The sequence below is a fragment of the Oncorhynchus mykiss genome, chromosome 24 (assembly GCF_013265735.2).
Source record: "Oncorhynchus mykiss isolate Arlee chromosome 24, USDA_OmykA_1.1, whole genome shotgun sequence".
Lineage (NCBI taxonomy): Eukaryota > Metazoa > Chordata > Actinopteri > Salmoniformes > Salmonidae > Oncorhynchus > Oncorhynchus mykiss.
The window spans coordinates 10,286,828-10,306,914 of record NC_048588.1 but is presented as its reverse complement, the minus strand read 5'-3'; the positions used below and the strand labels follow the sequence as shown (position 1 = coordinate 10,306,914).

The window sequence follows — 20,087 nt, the reverse complement described above, 5'->3', positions numbered from 1 at the left end:
CACACACCTGGTGTCCCAGGTCTAAATCAGTCCCTGATTAGAGGGGAACAGTGTCATTTATTTTATAAAGCAGTGGAACTGCCTTCAGAGTTGAATATCAGGGTTCTAGGGAATAGAGTGTCATTTGGAATACAGCTGTCCTGTCACTAGCACTATGGTGATCTTCCAGGACTTGTCATTTACATAAAGGTGTGTGTGTGTGTGTACAGACAGATGATTAAACAGTGCTTGTATATCGCGGATGTGTTCCTAAGCACTTACAGAACATTACCTTCGCTCTCCTTTGGGAGACACTGGCACCTCATGGTCACTGGTGTGCCTGTCATTGTGTCTAGGATCACAGATGTCTTTTCCCCATAAGCTGTTGTCATTGTGTAACATCTAACATCCGTTTGTCTGTGTCTGTCTGTCCATCACCCTCATCTTGCATGCCATGACCCCATCACCTGACCACTCCCACCTGGCATCCTTCTGTGCTTGGTCCAACCTGGTGTCCATCATCGCGGTGTGTGCTGTAATTGGCTGGTGGTGACCTCACAGGACCACAGCGGGGCCCTGATGGCTGAGGAGTTCAAGGCGTGCCTGATCAGCCTGGGCTACGATGTGGAGAATAACAAAGCGGTAAGGAGCACAGACAAGCTGGGTTGGGAGCGGAGCAGAGAGATACCTGTCTAAACTGCTCTCTTCCTGGCTCTTTCCTTGCCTGTGCTGTCATTCACCCTCATTTCACCCACTGGCCTCCAGCCTCCGCCTCGGCTCCGACACTGCTGGTTTGTTTTTTTACCTTGATTTGACTCGTCTCTCTTATAACGTTGGTTTTTTCTTCTTTTCTTTTTTCACTTCCTTCACATTACTCACCTCCGCACCTCCCCTCCTGTGTTCCTCCTCTTCCCATGCTTCGATCTGCTCATGTCTTCCTCACTTAATTTTCTGTCCTCTTCAAATTCACACTCCCTCTATTGCTCTTCTTTTCCTTCCATATCTGTTCCTCTCCATCTCTCGGCCCCTGGAAACAGAAGCGCACAGGGCAGATGGACATGGACAATTACCGCGCTCTGCTCGTTGCGACTGGAAACAGCCTGGTACTGCCTGCCGCTTCTCTCTGCTCTCTCTCTCTCTCTCTCGCTCTCTCTCTCCTCTGTCTTTTTCTCCCTCCATCTTGAGTTTAGAGTAAGACCCTTACTGTTGTAGCTACTATGCCATGGTAAGTTTAATGTGTAGTAACTGTCTCTTGTAACACAATCCCTCTTAACAACCCTGCCCCTAAGCAGATATTAACACAATCTTTATCGTTGAGGCTTGTTGTCAAATTCAACTCAAATGGACAAGTTGTATGTTTAATTAGTGGTAATATTGCTCAGAGGTTGGTCATTGGTCAATGATGCCCTCGATTTCCTATTTTTGTCTGGGTTAAACTGTTCTTCCTGTGGTGGTGGTTTCCAGGGCGATGCCGAGTTTGCCCGCATCATGGGCATAGTGGACCCCAACAACAGCGGAGCTGTCACCTTCCAGGCCTTCATAGACTTCATGTCCCGGGAGACCACGGACACCGACACAGCCGACCAGGTCATCGCCTCCTTCAAGATCTTGGCTGCAGACAAGGTGGGGGTGGAATGGTATTGGGCTTTGTGTGTGTGTGTGAGAAATAGCTGAAGTAGACAAACAATTATTACACAACTATCACTCCGTTATTCACCGTCCCTCCCGCTCTTCCCATCTCCCTCTCTCTCTGTCAGAACTTCATCACGGCTGAGGAGCTGAGGCGTGAGCTGCCTCCAGACCAGGCAGAGTACTGCATCGCCCGCATGGCGCCCTACTCGGGCCCCGACGCGAAGCCCGGAGCTCTCGACTACATGTCCTTCTCTACCGCCCTCTACGGGGAGAGTGACCTCTAGGAGCACACCACAGGGGGGAGGGATGGGGACGGGATGAGGTTTGGGGTGGAAGGGGGGTACATAGAGGCTTGCCAGGCCCAATGCAGAGCAGACGCACTCCACCCCTCTAGATATAGCCTGCAGTCACTGAGAGCAGTAGGAGGAGAGAAGAGGGGAGTGAGTCTGCAGCCAGTGGATTGATTGGCTCTGTAGAAGAGGGAGGGGCTACAGTTGGAGAGTCCTGGGAAGTGATTGGTGGACAGCTCTACTGCTCTCTCTAATTTCTGGTCCCGCAGTGCCCTTGAGTGCAGGTTTTCATCTCAAACTCGTTGGCTGTTACAAGCGTTTAATGAGTGCAACTTTGTTCACAGAACTAGAATCAAATGCACATCATGTTATGGGGTGAAAACAAGCAACCACAGGTGCGCTTCTGGGTCAGAATGGAATGAGGACACTGCTCTGTAGTGCAAGTCCCATCTTCACCCTCTGCCTTGGGGACCGGGTACAAGATATTCTGATTCTTATACAACATTTTTTGTTTGTTTATTTTATCTTGCTGGGAGGGGTGGGGGGGGGTTGCGTATTAGAACACAGAGATATATGAAGTGGGGGGGGGGGTTGAACAGAGAATAATGACATGTACCCTTACCACATTTTGCTGGATAATTGGAACTTGGATTGCTAACCTCAACTCTTTCCTTTTCCTGTTTGTTTGTTTCTTTTCTCCAGCAAATGTGAGTAATTGGGTTCAGTGCTGTACATACTTATTTTTTCAGTACGCAACACAGTCAGAATACTCATCGCAGGCTTGTAGGGCAAAACAAGTGGCATTTTTAAAAGGAAAAACAACAAATGGCAAAGGAAAACAAATAGCAGTTGACACATTGAGTACCGTAGATAGGTTTGAGTTACTGTGAGTCTCCATTTGGGTAAAGTTTTATTTTTGTTATATTTCTTTTCAACGGTCAAATATGGAAACCTGTCGGATTGAAGATATGGTGACAATTTAGTTGGAGGAGGTATATGTGAGGCCTTTATAGCTTCTATGTAAACATCACATGACACTTGACACAAACATGTTGGCATTTATGAAACTTTGCTTTTGTGGTATATCACTTTGACATGGAGGCATATAAGATGCTCTTGTTCACCCAATCTATTCATTTATTATAGTTTCAACTGAAGAACATATAAAAGAATATCAGGTCATGTAAAGCTTACATGGACAAAGTGAAGGCCCACCACTATCCTCAGTTGAATTGTTTCTGTAGGGACACCACTTTAGAGAGTTCCCCGAGGAAGTTGGAAACAATGAGAGTACTAAAAATGTGCCTGTTCGTGGCTACAGCCCTGTCTCTCACTCTTTCATCCCTCCATCTCCTTGTCTGTCTTCTCTCTGCAGCAGGACAGGCAGGGACCCAGTGTAAAGGAGGGCAAAGGGAGGGGGCCAGAGTCTTAATCAACATTCCATTATGTCTTAAATAAAAGGAAATGACTGACTACCAATCTATGCAATCGTCTATATCCAATATCACAGAGTTCAGAGAGATGGCAGGAATTGATTTGAAGAAATTGACTAAATTAAGTGCAAGACGTTTGTTTTATTTCTTTGATATTTGTAAATGAGAGGGGTTGAGGAGCTTAGGGGGAAGCGAGTAAGAGGGACTGGAGGAAAATAAGAATTGGGCGAAAAGCTCGTACTTTCACATGCCTGGTTGGAAAGCATCGAACTTTGGAATTGTGATTTCTTCATTTTTGTGCTCTTTAATATCAAACCTTATCTGCTGTACTGGAAACTGCAAAACGGCCTTCTGTCTAAAAGTGAATTTCACAAGCACACATAAAGTTTCCTTATAAAATACTATGACTTGGTGGTCTTTTTTCCCCTTCTCTATTTTCTCCTAAATATGTCTACATAGCCTATCCATCCTCTGTAATACATGTTATTGTTAGTAATATTTGATTCTGGACAGTTAATGGGTCTACTCATACTACCTTTTTTTTAAAAAGTGCATTCCTCCTGGTAGAAATAGTGAATGTCGGCTGCTTAGTCTGCATGGTTATGTCCACGTGAGGGAGACGTAGCCTAGTAGTAGACAGACCACCAGGAGTAGACCGTTCTTACCTCAGCAAATAGGCCTATTAACGTTTATAAAACACTAGTAGATGTCAATAAAGACGTTTGCTATAACTACTTTTCATACACTAGCCCACTGTGAACATGTTGGCCTAAAGAATGGTTCGTTCTCGTTGTGCAGCAGTTACGCACATGTTATTGTCGAACAGAAGGAGGCTGGCTACTTGGGGATAAAGCCAATGTAGGAATTTGACGGGAGATCTAGGTACTCATATTGTCTGCACTCAAATCCAGGAGGACCGAGAACCACATTTACAATTATAGTATAGGTTTTGAAGACATTAACCGTGAACTATTCTTGCCACCGGTTTTGCGGAAAAGCGTAATAATTTGGGAACTACCCGTTTTGTCGTGCTACATGTGAAGAGATCTTCCGCTTACCAACTAAATGGCCTGCTGAAAGTGAAAGGAAAGAATATAAATAGCTGTCCTTTAACCTTTTTTTTCGCGTTAACGGCTCTACCAAAGGCTGGCTTGGCTGGCGACTTGCGCACCGCACTTTGCCACAGAGACCGAAGCCGGTGCAACAACTAGCGGAGCCACGCGCCTAAGCTGTGGCAGTGGGATGTAGGCTGGTGCTCACTTTCACCTGTCGCGTGCTGCTCATCATCTTGTTGCGTTTAAAGTATATAGTTTTGCGCTCACGTTTTATATTACATTGTGCTCTAGCTGAGTGAAGTAGACTGTAATAGGCAGAAAGCAGTGGTTGCCATCTTAAGCAGTGCTGAAATAAACCCTTTTCAGGTTGGCTACATCCATGAATTAAGGGCATATACCTGTTTTCTTGAGTCATAGAGCTCTGAGTGACGATCTAATCTTGTCTCCTAAATGGTTATGGTCAGTACTAGAGTATGACAAACTGATCCAAGATAAGTGAGTAGGGACCATATTTACCTCCAAGCAATGGAGTGGAATCTGAGAAAGTCTATAAAGCCAATGTTCCCTAAAGAGGCAGTACACAAACACTGGCCAACTAGCCCTGACCACAGGCCAGAAATTTGCCTCAAGGCAAATATTTAAGCTGTTATTTTCACAATCCTTGACTTTCGTCACTGGCCTACTGTCAATACCCCATAATGTCGAAGTGGAATTATGTTTTTAGAAATGTTTACAATGTAATGAAAAGCTGAAATGTCTCGTCTAAGTATTCAACCCTTTTGTTATGGCAAGCCTAAATAAGTTCAGGAGTAAACATTTGCTTATCAAGTCACTTAAGTTGCATGGACACACACTGCAATAATGGATTTTTGAATGACTACCTCATCTCTGTACCCCACATACACAATTATCTATAAGGTCCCTCAGTGGAGCAGATCATTTCAAACACTGATTCAAGCGCAAATACCAGGGATGTTTTCTAATGCCTCGCGAAGAATGGCACCTATTGGTAGATGGGTCTAAAAAAAAAGCAGACACTGAATATCCCTTTGCGCATGGTGAAGTTGTTAATTACACTTTGGGTTATACATCAATACACCCCGACACTAGAAAAGATACAGGCGTCCTTCCTAAAGCAGTTGCCGGAGAGGAAAGAAACAACTCAGGGTTTTCACCAGAGATTAATGGCTGCGATAGAACTGAGGACGGATCAACAACATTGTAGTTACTCCACAATACTAATCTAAATGACAGTGCGATAAGTGTACTTCTCTAGGATGGTGTGTGTCATGTACTCAAGTAGTGACTTAAAGACAGATAAGAGAATTTAGAGGTCATGCATGTGTGTTTTATGGTCCAGTATTAGAGTATTAGCGCAATATTCAGATGACAGAACAAAAATGCTCCAGCATCTTCCCTCTGCATGCAGGCCTGTAAAATACAGTACTTTACTCCAGCCATGACAATGAGCTGCAGATTGAGCCCACAGTTGACAGGCAGGGCGGTGAGGCGGGCCTGAAGGGTCTGGAACCGTCCCCTAAGTTTGGCCTGTTTATTTACAGAGCAGTTAGCTAGCGAAACCAGCTCTCACAGGTACAGGAGCAGGTGAAGACCAAGATATACACACACAAACACACTTACCCACTAATTTCCCCTTTTTCTGTTTTAAATGTTCACATACTTTGGCCTTGTGTTGACTGCTGCAGTGCCTCTCATATTTCACGTGCTCCCTCATCTTTTCCTGGCATGACACTGAAACACTGTTTCTGTGCCAGACAAGCAGCAGACTGAGCATTAACAAGCCAAAGCACCAACAAATCCCTCTCTCTGACCATGTCTATCCACACCCATACACACTACAAACATGTATTTACCCGTGTTCTGATTGGTCACACAACCTCAGTACGAGTCCTACCCTGCTCTTTTTCCATCTATCTCTCTGATACAGTACATTGGGGGTCAAAGTGTGTCATATCAGAGTACAGGTCAGCAGGTTGTAATTGCATTGTGCTGCCTGTGTTGCTGCTTGTCTCCAGACGTTTCTCATCACAGAAAACATTGCCCCGAGGCTATGCGCTGGAATGCCACAGGGGGCGCCACCGGACTGAATGTGGCAGCAATGGACGCCTTTACAAATCCCTGTATGCCTTCCAGATAGCCCAGTACATCACCACTCAGCTACAGATGGCACCACAAGCACACTGTGCAGGTAAGTACCCTTTAGTGAGCGTAATCTGTGTACATTCTATGAAAGTAAGTCATAGATGCCTCCATCTACACACACATATTCATACTATACACATCAATACATACCATCTATCATTCATCATATGTACCAGCGATTGGCAACTTTGATGGGGGTGGGGGCCCCCCCAAAAAATCTGAACGTGTTATAAGGTACTGCAGTTGAGCGTGGGTCTGCGTCTCTCCCCCTCCCACATTGCAAGTTAATTTTGTGCAGTCTAAAGCAAATTTGTTTCAAATCTACTCATTTTGCCATGGGTCAGAGAGGAAAATTAGCCGTTTTACAGCTAATTTCCTGCAATTCTACACATTTTGCCATAGGGTGGAGAGAAATGTTTGCAGTTTTTAATATAACATTTGAGTGAGACTGACTAACAAAATCAATGGGTGCCCACCGGCTGGTAATTTGACCATGATAAAAAGTTTAGACAGCTGGCCGCTTAACTAATTTAGCAATCTGAAAAAAAAGTGCTGACATTGACTGACTACCAGTCATTGGAGGCTGCAGAGGGGAGGACTGCTCATAACAATGGCTGAAATGGAGTGTAATGGCTGGAAGAAGGTGAATAGAATGCTATCAAACACATGAAAAGCCCCCCAAAAACATGTTTGATACCATTCCATTTACTCCATTCCAGCCGTTATTATGAGCCGTCCTCCCCTCAGCAGCCTCTACTGCTATCACTGACTGACATAACAAGAGAAAAACCACATTTTGAAATTGCACCTTGTGTATTCTATTATATTCAATATTTTTTGTTGTTGTGGAAATAGATCCGAGGGCCTTCAAAAGGGGCGCCAGTTGATCATCCCTGATATATACCGTACACACAATCTATACACACTTCCGCTTGAATGATAAATTATGCCAACGGAAGTAGTCAAGGTAATTGCTGGACCTCCCACATTTAAGGCTTGCTTCGAGGCAAGCAATACTGAAGAATGCACGAGAGCACCAGCTGTCCCGGACGACTGTGTAAACACGCTCTCCGTAGCCGGTGTGAGCATGATCTTTAAACAGGTCAACATTCACAAAGCCGTGGGGCCAGACGGATTACCAGGACGTGTACCAACTGGCAAGTGTCTTCACTGACATTTTCAACCTCTCCCTGGCCAAATCTGTAATACCTACATGTTTCAAACAGACCACCATAGTCCCTGTGCCCAAGAAGCGAAGGTAACCTGCCTAAATGATTACCGCCCGTGGCACTCACGTCGGTAACCATGAAGTGCTTTGAAAGGCTGGTTATGGCTCACATCAACACCATTATGCCAGACACCCTAGACCCACTCCAATTCGCATACCGCCCCAACAGATCCACAGATGATGCAATCTCAATCACACTCCACACTGCCCTTTCCCACCTGGACAAAAGGAACACCTATGTGAGAATGCTGTTCATTGACTACAACTCAGCGTTCAACACCATGGCGCCCACTAAGCTAAGGACCCTGGGACTAAACACCTCCCTCTGCAACTGGATCCTGGACTTCCTGATGGGCTGCCCCCAGGTGGTAAGGGTAGGCAACAACAAATCTGCCACGCTGATCCTCAACATTGGGGCCTCTCAGGGGTGCATTCTTAGTCCCCTCCTGTACTCTCTGTTCACCCACAACACCATCATTACGTTTGCTGACGACACATCAGTGGTATGCCTGATCACCAACAATGATGAGATGGCCTATAGGGAGGAGGTCAGAGACCTGGCAGTGTGGTGCCTGGACAACAACCTCTCAATGTGAGCAAGACAAAGGAGCTAATCATGGACTACAGGAAAAGGAGGGCCGAACAGGCCCCCATTAACATTGATGGGACTGAAGTGGAGCGGGTCTAGAGTTTCAAGTTCCTTGGTGTCCACATCACCAACAAACTATCATGGTCCAAACACACCAAGACAGTTGTGAAGAGGGCACGACAACACCTTTTCCCCCCAGGAGCCTGAAAATATTTGGCATGGGTCCCCAGATCAAAAGGTTTTACAGCTGCACCATTGAGAGCATCCTGACCGGTTGCAGCACTGCCTGGTATGGCAACTGCTCGGCATCTGACAGTAAGGCACTACAGAGGGGAGTGTGAAAGGCCCAATACATCACTGGGGCCAAGCATCCTGACATCCAGGACCTCAATACTAGGCAGTGTCAGAAGAAGGCCCAAAAAATGGTCAAAGACTCCAGTCACCCAAGTCATAGATACCGCACGGCAAGCGGTACCGGAGCGTCAAGTCTAGGACCAAAAGGCTCCTTAACAGCTTCTACCACCAAGCCATAAAACAGCTGAACAATTAATCCACCCGGACTATTTACATTGACTTATTTTCTATGCATAGTCACTTTACAAGTTACCTCGACTAACCTGTATCCCCACACATTGACCCGGTATCAGTACTCCCTGTATATAGCCTTGTTATTGTTATGTAAATGTATTGTATTACTTTAGTTGATTTAGTAAATATTTTATTAACTCTATTTCTTGAACTGCATTGTTGGTTAAGGGCTTGTAAGTAAGCATTTCACAGTCAAGTCTACACCTGTTGGATTCGACGCATGTGATTTAACATGTGATTTGATTTTAGTGACAAAGCAAACACAGGTTTTTTTTTTTTTTTTTTGCAAATGTATAAAAAATAAAATATTGCATTTACATAAGCAAATGCGATTGTACATGAAGGCAGGGTAAAGTGACTAGGCATCAGATAGATAATAAGAATAAAATAAAGAACAGAGTAGCAGCAGCATACACTCAGATATTTCTCAGATAGAGTTCAGTGTGTCAAATCGGAGGGCCTGTTGTCCGGACCTCTGGCAGTCTCTATGTGGGTGCCACAGGGTTCAATTCTCAGGCCGACTCTTTTCTCTGTATATATCAATGATGTCGCTCCTACTGCTGGTGAGTCTCTGATCCACTTCTATGCCGACGACACCATTCTGTATACTTCTGGCCCTTCTTTTGACACTGTGTTAACAAACCTCCAAACGAGCTTCAACGCCACACAACACTCCTTCCGTGGCCTCCATGCTAGTAAAATGAAATGCATGCTCTTCAACCAATCGCTGCCCACACCCGCCCGCCCGACTAGCATCACTAATCTGGACGGTTCCGACTTAGAATATGTGGACAACTATAAATACCTAGGTGTCTGGTTAGACTGTAAACTCTCCTTTTAGACTCACATTAAGCATCTCCAATCCAAAGTTAAATCTAGAATCGGCTTCCTATTTCGGAACAAATCCTCCTTCACTCATGCTGCCAAACATACCCTCGTAAAACTGACTATCCTACCGATCCTTGACTTCGGCGATGTCATTTACAAAATAGCCTCCAACACTCTACTCAGCAAATTGGATGCAGTCTATCACAGTGCCATCCGTTTTGTCACCAAAGGCCCATATACTACCCACCACTGCGACCTGTATGCTCTCGTTGGCTTGTCCTCGCTACATATTCATCACCAAACCCACTGGCTCCAGGTCATCAATAAGTCTTTGCCAGGTAAAGCTCCGCCTTATCTCAGCTCACTGGTCACCATAGCAACACCCACACGTATATTTCACTGTGTGCAGGGGGTCCCTGGTTCGCGCCCGGGTATGGGCGAGGGGACGGTCTAAAGTTATGTTGCATTGAAACCTGCGTGGGACCGGGTCTCGGCACCAATGCAACAGTATAACTTTAGACCGTCCCCTCGCCCATACCCGGGCGCGAACCAGGGACCCTCTGCACACATCAGTTACCCATCGCTCCACAAAAGCTGCGGCCCTTGCAGAGCAAGGGGAACAACTACTTCAAAGTCTGAGCAAGTGACGCCATCGATTGAAACGCCACTAGCGCGCACCGCTAACTAGCTAGCCATTTCACATCCGTTACACTTGCAAAAATCACTGAAGTTGGAGACATATCTCCCTCACTAACTTTAAGTGTCAGCTGTCAGAGCAGCTTACCGATCGCTGCAGCTGTACACAGCCCATCTGACCAACCGCCTACCTCATCCCCATATATGTTTTTGTTTTCCGGACTCGGGAGAGGCGAAGGTCGAGAGCCATGCTTCCTCCGAAACACAACCCAACCAAGCCGCACTGCTTCTTGACAACGCACATCCAAACTGGAAGCCAGCCGCACCAATGTGTCGGAGGAAACGCCGTACACCTAGCGACCTGGTCAGCGTGCACTGCGCCCGGCCCGCCACAGGAGTCGCTAGTGCGCGATGAGACAAGGATATCCCTGCCGGCCAAACCCTCTCTAACCCGGACAGCACTGGGCCAATTGTGCGCCGCCCCATGAGCCTCCCGGTCACTGCCGGCTGCCGCAGAACCTGGGCTCGAACCCAGATTCTCTGGTGGCATTCAGAGGGTGGATGGACAACACAAAAGATTGACGTGCCTTTGAGTTGTGTATGGTAGTAGGTGCCAGGCGCACCGGTTGTATCAAGAACTGCAATGCTGCTGGGTTTTTCACGCTCAACAGTTTCCCGTATGTATCAAGAATGGTCAACCACCCAAAGGACATTCAGACAACTTGACACAACTGTGGGAAGCATTGGAGTCAACATGGGCCTGTTACGGCTTTCTTCGGTAGAAGGAGAGTCGGACCAAAATGCAGCGTGGCTATTGCGATCCCATGTTTATTAAACAATGATGAAACATGAACTGTACAAAAACAATAAACGTAATGTGAAAACCAAAACAGCCTAAACTGGTGCAAACTAACACAGAGGACACTAAGGACAATCATCCACGAAACTCAAAGAATATGGCTGCCTAAATATGGTTCCCAATCAGAGACAACGATAAGCACCTGCCTCTAATTGAGAACCAATTCAGACAGCCGTAGAAAACCCCACTAAGCCACAATCCCAATACGTACGAAAATCTCAAGACAAAATACCCCACATAAAAAAAACATGCCACACCCTGGCCTGACCAAATAAATGAAGATAAACACAAAATACTTCGACCAGGGCGTGACAGAACCCTAGAAAACCCCTAAGGTGCGGACTCCCAGACGCACATCAAAACAATAGGGAGGGTCCGGGTGGGCGTCTGTCCATGGTGGCAGCTCCGGCGTGGGACGTGGACACCACTCTATCAATGTCTTAGTCCCTCCTCCTCGCGTCCTAGGATAGTCCACCCTCACCGCCGACCATGGCCTAGTATTCCTCACCCAGAATCCCACTGGACTGAGGGGCAGCTCGGGACTGAGGGGCAGCTCGGGACTGAGGGGAAGCTCGGGACTGAGGGGCAGCTCGGGACTGAGGGGCAGCTCGGGACTGAGGGGAAGCTCGGCACTGAGGGGAAGCTCGGCACTGAGGGGAAGCTCAGGCAGGTAGTTGGATCCGGAAGATCCTGGCTGGCTGGTGGTTCTGGCAGATCCTGGCTGACTGGCGGATCTGGAAGAGTCTGGAAGAGTCTGGTTGACTGGCAGATCTGGAAGAGTCTGGCAGATCTGGAAGAGTCTGGCTGACTGGCAGATCTGGAAGAGTCTGGCTGACTGGCAGATCTGGAAGAGTCTGGCTGACTGGCGGATCCTGGCAGACTGACAGATCTGGCTGCTCCATGTAGACTGACAGCTCTGGCAGCTTCTTACAGACTGGCAGCTCTGGCGGCTCCGTGCAGACTGGCAGCTCCTTGCAGACTGGCAGCTCCTTGCAGACTGGCAGCTCCTTGCAGACTGGCAGCTCTGGCTGCTCCATGCAGACTGGCAGCTCTGGCTGCTCCATGCAGACTGGCAGCTCTGGCTGCTCCATGCAGACTGGCAGCTCTGGCTGCTCCATGCAGACTGGCAGCTCTGGCTGCTCCATGCAGACTGGCAGCTCTGGCTGCGCTGAACAGGCAGGAGACTCCGGCAGCGCTGGAGAGGAGGAAGGCTCTGACTGCGCTGAACAGGCAGGAGACTCCGGCAGCGCTGGAGAGGAGGAAGGCTCTGACTGCGCTGAACAGGCAGGAGACTCCGGCAGCGCTGGAGAGGAGGAAGGCTCTGACTGCGCTGAACAGGCAGGAGACTCCGGCAGCGCTGGAGAGGAGGAAGGCTCTGACTGCGCTGAACAGACAGGAGACTCCGGCAGCGCTGGAGAGGAGGAAGGCTCTGACTGCGCTGAACAGGCAGGAGACTCCGGCAGCGCTGTAGAGGAAGACACCGGGAGCGCTGGACAGGCGAGGCGCACTGTAGGCCTGATGTGTGGTGCTGGCACTGGTGGTACTGGGCCGAGAACACGCACAGGAAGCCTGGTGCTGGGAGGTGGTACTGGATAGACCGGACCGTGCAGGCGCACTGGAGCTCTTGAGCACCGAGCCTGCCCAACCTTACCTGGCTCGATGCCCACTCTAGCCCGGCCGATACGAGGAGCTGGTATGTACCGCACCGGGCTATGCACCCGCACTGGAGACACCATGCGCACCACAGAATAACACGGTGCCTGCCCGGTCTCTCTAGCCCCCCGGTAAGCACAGGAAGTTGGCGTAGGTCTCCTACCTGGCGTAGCCATACTCCCTGTGAGCCCCCCCCCAATAAATTTGAGGCTGACTCCCGGGCTTCCTTGCCAACCGTGTTCCCTCGTATCGCCGGCTCCTCTCTCTGACTGCCTCTGCGCTCCTAAGTGCCTCCACCTGTTCCCATGGGAGGCGATCTCTTCCAGCCAGTATCTCCTCCCAAGTGTAACAGCCCTTGCCATCCAAGACGTCTTCCCATGTCCATTCCTCCTTTCGCTGCTCCTGCTGCCGCCGCCTGTCACCACGCCGCTTGGTCCTGCTGTGGTGGGTGATTCTGTTACGGCTTTCTTCGGTAGAAGGAGAGTCGGACCAAAATGCAGCGTGGCTATTGCGATCCATGTTTATTAAACAATGATGAAACATGAACTGTACAAAAACAATAAACGTAATGTGAAAACCAAAACAGCCTAAACTGGTGCAAACTAACACCAAGGACAATCACCCACGAAACACTCAAAGAATATGGCTGCCTAAATATGGTTCCCAATCAGAGACAACGATAAGCACCTGCCTCTAATTGAGAACCAATTCAGACAGCCATAGACTTACCTAGAAAACCCCACTAAGCCACAATCCCAATACGTACGAAAATCTCAAGACAAAACACCCCACATAAAAAAAACATGCCACACCCTGGCCTGACCAAATAAATGAAGATAAACACAAAATACTTCGACCAGGGCGTGACAGGGCCAGCATCCCTGTGGTACTCTTTCGACACCTTGTAGAGTCCATGTGTAACGGCTCTCGTTTGAAGGAGTGGACCAAAGCGCAGCGTGGAAAGTGTTCATGATTTTTATTATCAAAAACACTCAAACAAAAGAACAACACGAAAGCGAACAGTTCTGTCAGGTACAGACACAAAACAGAAAATAACACCCCACAAAACCCGAACGGAAAATGACAACTTATATATGATCCCCAATCAGAGACAGTCACACCCTGACCTAACCAAACATAGAGAATACATAAGGATCTCTCCATGCCCCGATGAATTGAGGCTGTTCTAAGGGGAAAAAAGAGGGTGTTTAGGATTTTACCATTTAGTAATGATCTATTATCTAATTCTAATTATTTATATATGGTATACAATTCAGTCTATGACAGTGAGAAACCAATAAAACCTTCTACTACTACTTTAACATTTTTTTCAAGTTTTAGTATAGATACAGTATGTATTGTAGATAGGGAGATAGAGGAGAGGGAACAGTGAGTGTTGAGTGGCAGAACGGGGATTGAACCACTGCCTCCAGGGGCAGAAGTGGTCTGGGGGCCACAGCACTACAACTAGACCAGCCCCCTGCACCGTACTAAAGTTTTCATAGTGCAATGCTATGGTTTTATTGATGGCCTTCTTCAGCATCCTGGTTCCATAACATTATTTAATGGACATTTCCATCCATTTTCACTGTATTTTCTCTTAGCTTCCTATACGTCTCTGACTAACAATGCCACTGACACCCCAGTGAGCAAAATTGGTTCAAAGACGTCTTTTCAAGGTCTTCTCAACCAAAAATAAGGATTTTTTTTCCTCCTGCCAATGGTGAATGATGACAAAGATGATAACAAATGACAAAAGGGAACAAACCATTGGGTTAATGCATTGTGATGTATGATCATAGCAACTAAATGGTTGGAGAGGAGTCTATGAGTTATGGCTGCAGACGTAGATCATTCCCATGGTTGTTGTTGCCCCCTTCAGGAACCAGCTGCCAGACTGCAGCCTGGAGGAGCCCCACAGCAGTCACCCTGACAGGAGCTACGGAGACAGATCTCTACCAGGTCAGATCATCAAACTGCACTGCACTATACCTGGATAGATCAACAATGACCTTTCTCATTTTTACTAGCCTGGTCCCAGATCAGTTTGTTCTTTCTGCCAACTCCTATAGTCATTGGCAGACATTACAAAGTATTCTAGGACCAGGCTAACACTAAGACTGTACATTTGATTGATACTTTCTATACTGAGTACTGTGGGTACTGTGTCAATGAGCTGTGCTGAACAGCATGTGGAGTCCTGTCTAGTTTACATCATAGCGGGTGGGCTTTCCTCATTCTGCCAAGAGTCACAACTTAAACTGACCCCCTTCCCTTGCCTTAACACCCTCTGTCTGCTCCCAGGGTGCCCTGGGGCCCGAAGAAAGAGTTCCTGCAGAGTCTGGTGAGAGCCAGGCAGTCTGGAATACTCAGCCCTCACAGGTCAGTCTGCATACCACACAGAACAAAAATATAAATGCAACATGTGAAGTGTTGGTCCCATGTTTCATGAGCTGAAATTAAAGATCACAGAAATGTTCCATATGCACAAAAAGCCCATTTCCCCCAAATTTTGTGCAACAATTTGTTTAGTGAGTATTTCTCCTTTGCCAAGATAATCCATCCACCTGACAAGTGTGGCATATCAAGAAGCGGATTAAATAGCATGATCATTACACAGGTGCACCTTGTGCTGGTGACAATAAAAGGTCCCTCTAAAATGTGCAGTTTTGTCACACAACACAATGCCACAGATGTTTCAAGTTTTGAGGGAGTGTGCAATTGACATGCTGGTGGTAAGAATGTCCACCAGAGCTGTTGCCAGATAATTGAATGTTAATTTATCTACCATAAGCCTCCTCCAACTTCATTTTAGAGAATTTTGGCAGTACGTCCAACCGGCCTCACAACCGCAGACTATGTGTAAATCCATAGATTACGGCCTAATGAATTTATTTAAATTGACTGATTTCCTTATATGAACTGTAACTCAGTAAAATCGTTGAAATTGGTGCATGTTGCATTTACATTTTTGTTCAGTGTAATTAAACCCACTGGACTTATTCCTTCTACCATCTGTTTATGTCTTGACTGCATCCCTCTCTTTCTTACTACAGGTCAGTCTGCATACCCCTCTATACTCTATCTTTCCAGTTCATCCCTCTCTTTCTCACCCTTACATCTCTCCTCCCTCTCGTGGCCACTTAAATGCTATATACCTCTTTTCCAATCTATCGCTACATCTGTCAGTTTTTCACTCAGTTCATTTATACACACAACTCTCTCCTTCACTCAACCTCTTCTGTTTTACATATCCGCCCATCTGTAATTCCCTGTTTCTCTCACCCCTCTCTCTCCAAATCCCTCCTCTATTTCCTGTTTCTCTCACCCCTCTCTCTCCAAAACCCTCCTCTATTCCCTGTTTCTCTCACCCCTCTCTCTCCAAACCCCTCCTCTATTCCCTGTTTCTCTCACCCCTCTCTCTCCAAACCCCTCCTCTATTCCCTGTTTCTCTCACCCCTCTCTCTCCAAAACCCTCCTCTATTCCCTGTTTCTCTCACCCCTCTCTCTCCAAACCCCTCCTCTATTCCCTGTTTCTCTCACCCCTCTCTCTCCAAATCCCTCCTCTATTCCCTATTTCTCTCACCCCTCTCTCTCCAAAACCCTCCTCTATTCCCTGTATCTCTCACGCCTCTCTCTCCAAAACCCTCCTCTATTCCCTGTTTCTCTCACCCCTCTCTCTCCAAACCCCTCCTCTATTCCCTGTTTCTCTCACCCCTCTCTCTCCAAATCCCTCCTCTATTCCCTGTTTCTCTCACCCCTCTCTCTCCAAACCCTCCTCTATTCCCTGTTTCTCTCACCCCTCTCTCTCCAAAACCCTCCTCTATTCCCTGTTTCTCTCACCCCTCTCTCTCCAATTCCTTCCTCTATTCCCTGTTTCTCTCACCCCTCTCTCTCCAAACCCTCCTCTATTCCCTGTTTCTCTCACCCCTCTCTCTCCAAAACCCTCCTCTATTCCCTGTGTCTCTCACCCCTCTCTCTCCAAATCCCTCCTCTATTCCCTGTTTCTCTCACCCCTCTCTCTCCAAATCCCTCCTCTATTCCCTGTGTCTCTCACCCCTCTCTCTCCAAAACCCTCCTCTATTCCCTGTTTCTCTCACCCCTCTCTCTCCAAATCCCTCCTCTATTCCCTGTTTCTCTCACCCCTCTCTCTCCAAAACCCTCCTCTATTCCCTGTTTCTCTCACCCCTGTTTATAAATAACTGGTTTGCTCTTTTCGTCTCGGCACAGAAATTGGAACATGGTTATATGACTGACAAGCAGCATTGCTTCAGCTAAGGTTCGGAAATGGAGTGCTTGTGTGAAATTCATTATTTTATCCTGACTGCAGGTATCTCATCAGTATAGACTCACTGACTAGTCAGACTATGTGGTTCTGTAAGAAACACAGTGGAGCGTCATCTTCAGTATGTCAGTGGGAGGCCCTGTAAGAAGTTACTCTCAGATTTGTGTCTGCTAGATGCTCTCTGTGCGTGGCTCATCACTTAAAATCAACATTGTATTTCAATTCAAGACTATACAAGCCAATACATGACTATAGTGCGCAGAAGAGAGATGCTACTGGTTTAAAATGTGTAATTTCTTTACCAGGGTGTCAGATGCCCTCCTGTCAGGCACCATGTCCCCTCCCCCATCCAGCTCGGTCCCCTCCCTGGGGGTTGAGGAGTGGGGACATGTCAGACCCAGGCGGGGAGCATGAGGGGCTGCGCTGGCACTTCAGATACGGATGACAGTGGAGAGCTGAGCGAACGTGAGGCCCAGCCGCTCCGCCTCTACCTGATCAGGAGGTTAAAGCCACGTTGCTGTGCTGAGTTTGCCCAGTACTGTGACCGCCACAGGGAGTGCGGCCTCACCCTGTCTGGGGCTGGGAGGTGGGTTTGGTTCTGAGAGAGAGGGTTTGAGTTTTGAGAAAAAACATCTGAAGAGGTGAATATGGGTTAAGATTTGGCCTTTTGATATGTTTAGTTTGTTACCACTTTGAGCTGAGAGGCTTTGAGTTGTGAGATCAGCCCTTCTGTATATGCTATGTAAGACCAACTGTATTTGATGAAAGTCCAAGATCGGTTTAGAAAACCACTCAGGGGTCGTTTAAGTGGAACACTTTATTTGTCGGTGTCAGTGCCAGGTACATGCTTTGTCAGAGAAAAAGAGTCATTTCAAGCTGGGAAATTGGATCTCTCTGCTCTCTTCTTCATGAGTCACATTTGAAGTAGTGCCAGGAGGAGGAGAGGTGGGGGGAGTGTGTGTTGTAGAGATGAGTGAGGCGGAGGTTAAGTAAATGACTATCAGTGAATCCACAGAGCGAGAGATGGGTACAGAGATGGGTACAGAGCATCGGAGAGACCAGGAACCGATGGAGTGGATTGAGGCATTTCTAAGCTCTTCCAACCCACTGCTTCTCTCTCCCTAGGCCTGTCCACATTGTATATGTGCTCTACTGTATCTTAGCATAAAGATGTGTTGAGATTAGCCCCGTTAAATTACATGGAGGGTGAGGAAATACATGATCTCTCTTAAGGAGCTCCACACATACATAGTGCCATGCCATTCAGCCATATGAAGACCATGACAAGATGTGGTTTGAGCAGTACCAGAAGCTGTGTGTTCTCACCCCAGTGTATAGACCTGTCAGCAATGTCCCTCAGGGGCCCAGACCACAGGCGGTTGGACAATGTGCTCGTGGTAATGACTGGAGTGGAATGGTATCAAATACAACAAACACGTGGTTTCCATGTGTTTAATGCCATTTCATTTGCTCCATTCCAGACGTTATTGTGTGCCGTCCTCCCCTCAGGATCCTCCACTGGCCCAGACCTTCTCCATACCAGCTCCAGATGGGTCTCTGTGTTTTGGTTTCGCTCTCCCTCTCTCTCCTCATCTCCATTCCATGTACGAGAGGGTGAGAGAGCGGGAGAATGAGACAGAGGAGAGAAAGGGGGTCTTTTACCTCCTCAAGGTTGTACTAGCTCACCAGGGATGGCTGTTTGGAGCCCAAATGGTCACCCTGTCAGCTATCAATCCCACCCGACCCTTAACCTCCAATTATTCAGTCTAGCTGAGGCGTAGTGACAGCTAGGGGAGAAGGTGAGAGGTGTTGTAATGGCTTCTCCCTAACACACGTATCCATCCCCCAGACACTCCCGGTGACAGTAATGGGAATAATGAGGAAGGCCTCCAATGATTCAGAATGACTCATCTGAAACAGAACTAAAGCCCACAAGACATTGGTTAGAGGTCCTGTTGAATTAAACAAGACAGTCATTCATAAATTCTTTCTCTCTCTCTCTCTCCACTCCTCCCCTCTATCTGTCAGTAGAATCGAGGAGAAGATCCAAGCCTGAAGCCTTGGGCCTGTATTAATTAAGCGTCTTAGAGTAGGAGTGCTAATCTAGGATCAGGTCCATGTAATCTGATTCATTATGATCTCAAAAGCAAAACAGATTCTAGAACAGCACTCCTACTCTGAAACGCTTGGTAAATACAGGCCCTGAAGACCTGCATTCTGCTCCACTCCTGTCACATTGTCATTGGAAGGTCCAGTTCTGCGGCACTTTGTACAGCACAAACATAAGGTCTCAATTGAAGCGCCGTTGCAGAATATACAGTCCACCGAATAGAGAATATAGTCTCCGCTTTATTTTAATGTGTCCTATGTCTTTTGTGTTATCTTGTCGACTATGATCATTTACTCATAGTCCTGTTTATCAGTAATGGTCTTCTGCTGTAAAACCACAATGTAACTTGTGTATTTGTCATTTTAATCCTTAAACCCCTGCTCAAATATTTGTTGACAATAAACAACATGGATTTTAAAAATACAATACTGCAGTGTACAGATCTGTATATGGATTAACCCCCCCGGAGAGCAAGTGGCATCGTGAAATTATTTTACTCTCCAGGTAGGGTTTTCATCTGTGTGTGTTTATGATGAATTCAACAAGAATTTCAATATCTTTTGAAGGAATCACTGTCAAATGGAGATGTACGGCGCTCAAGTCTACATCGTGATTGATGGAGGACTGGACATAAAAGACATTCCTGCGAGTAAAGCAGCGATTTTGAAGAGAGCAATTAGCTAAAGCTGGGGTAACATCTCCTGGGAAGGATGAGATGGGTTACATCATGATGGCTTGTCTCAGTTTTTTCAATTTTTT

General features: G+C 47.0%; 2 protein-coding genes across 11 annotated transcripts in view; both read left to right on the top strand.

The window, feature by feature from the left end:
* Positions 1 to 3,873, top strand: part of LOC110503707 (alpha-actinin-4) — a 48,726-nt gene extending 44,853 nt beyond the window's left edge. For 3 of the 9 annotated variants that reach the window (XM_036961893.1, XM_036961892.1, XM_036961895.1), the window contains 4 exons: positions 541 to 621; positions 1,017 to 1,082; positions 1,444 to 1,602; positions 1,737 to 3,873. In XM_036961893.1, coding sequence (XP_036817788.1) covers positions 541 to 621; positions 1,017 to 1,082; positions 1,444 to 1,602; positions 1,737 to 1,895 — 465 coding nt within the window. In that variant the 3' untranslated portion in view covers positions 1,896 to 3,873. The remainder of the gene's footprint in view (positions 1 to 540; positions 622 to 1,016; positions 1,083 to 1,443; positions 1,603 to 1,736) is intronic. The other 6 variants (XM_036961896.1, XM_036961898.1, XM_036961897.1 and 3 more) reach the window with 3 other exon arrangements.
* Positions 3,874 to 5,259: 1,386 nt separating this feature from the next.
* On the top strand, positions 5,260 to 19,807 carry LOC118944110. 2 transcript variants are annotated; one of them, XM_036962119.1, is made up of 4 exons: positions 5,260 to 6,598; positions 14,816 to 14,895; positions 15,238 to 15,315; positions 17,524 to 19,807. In XM_036962119.1, the coding sequence occupies exons 1-4, from the start codon at positions 6,223 to 6,225 to the stop codon at positions 17,593 to 17,595; spliced, it is 606 nt and encodes a 201-aa protein (XP_036818014.1). In that variant the 5' UTR covers positions 5,260 to 6,222; the 3' UTR covers positions 17,596 to 19,807. The 2 variants fall into 2 exon arrangements, with proteins under 2 accessions (XP_036818014.1, XP_036818013.1); XM_036962118.1 differs by lacking the exon at positions 17,524 to 19,807 and having other exon boundaries at positions 15,238 to 15,561.
* The last annotated feature ends 280 nt before the right edge of the window (positions 19,808 to 20,087 follow it).

Coding starts and splice junctions, on each gene's coding strand:
- LOC118944110 (XM_036962118.1), top strand. CDS start 6,223: ATGTCTATCCACACCCATACACACTACAAACATGTATTTACCCGTGTT. Junction 6,599..14,815: donor ACCACAAGCACACTGTGCAG/GTAAGTACCCTT, acceptor TGCCCCCTTCAG/GAACCAGCTGCCAGACTGCA. Junction 14,896..15,237: donor CGGAGACAGATCTCTACCAG/GTCAGATCATCA, acceptor GTCTGCTCCCAG/GGTGCCCTGGGGCCCGAAGA.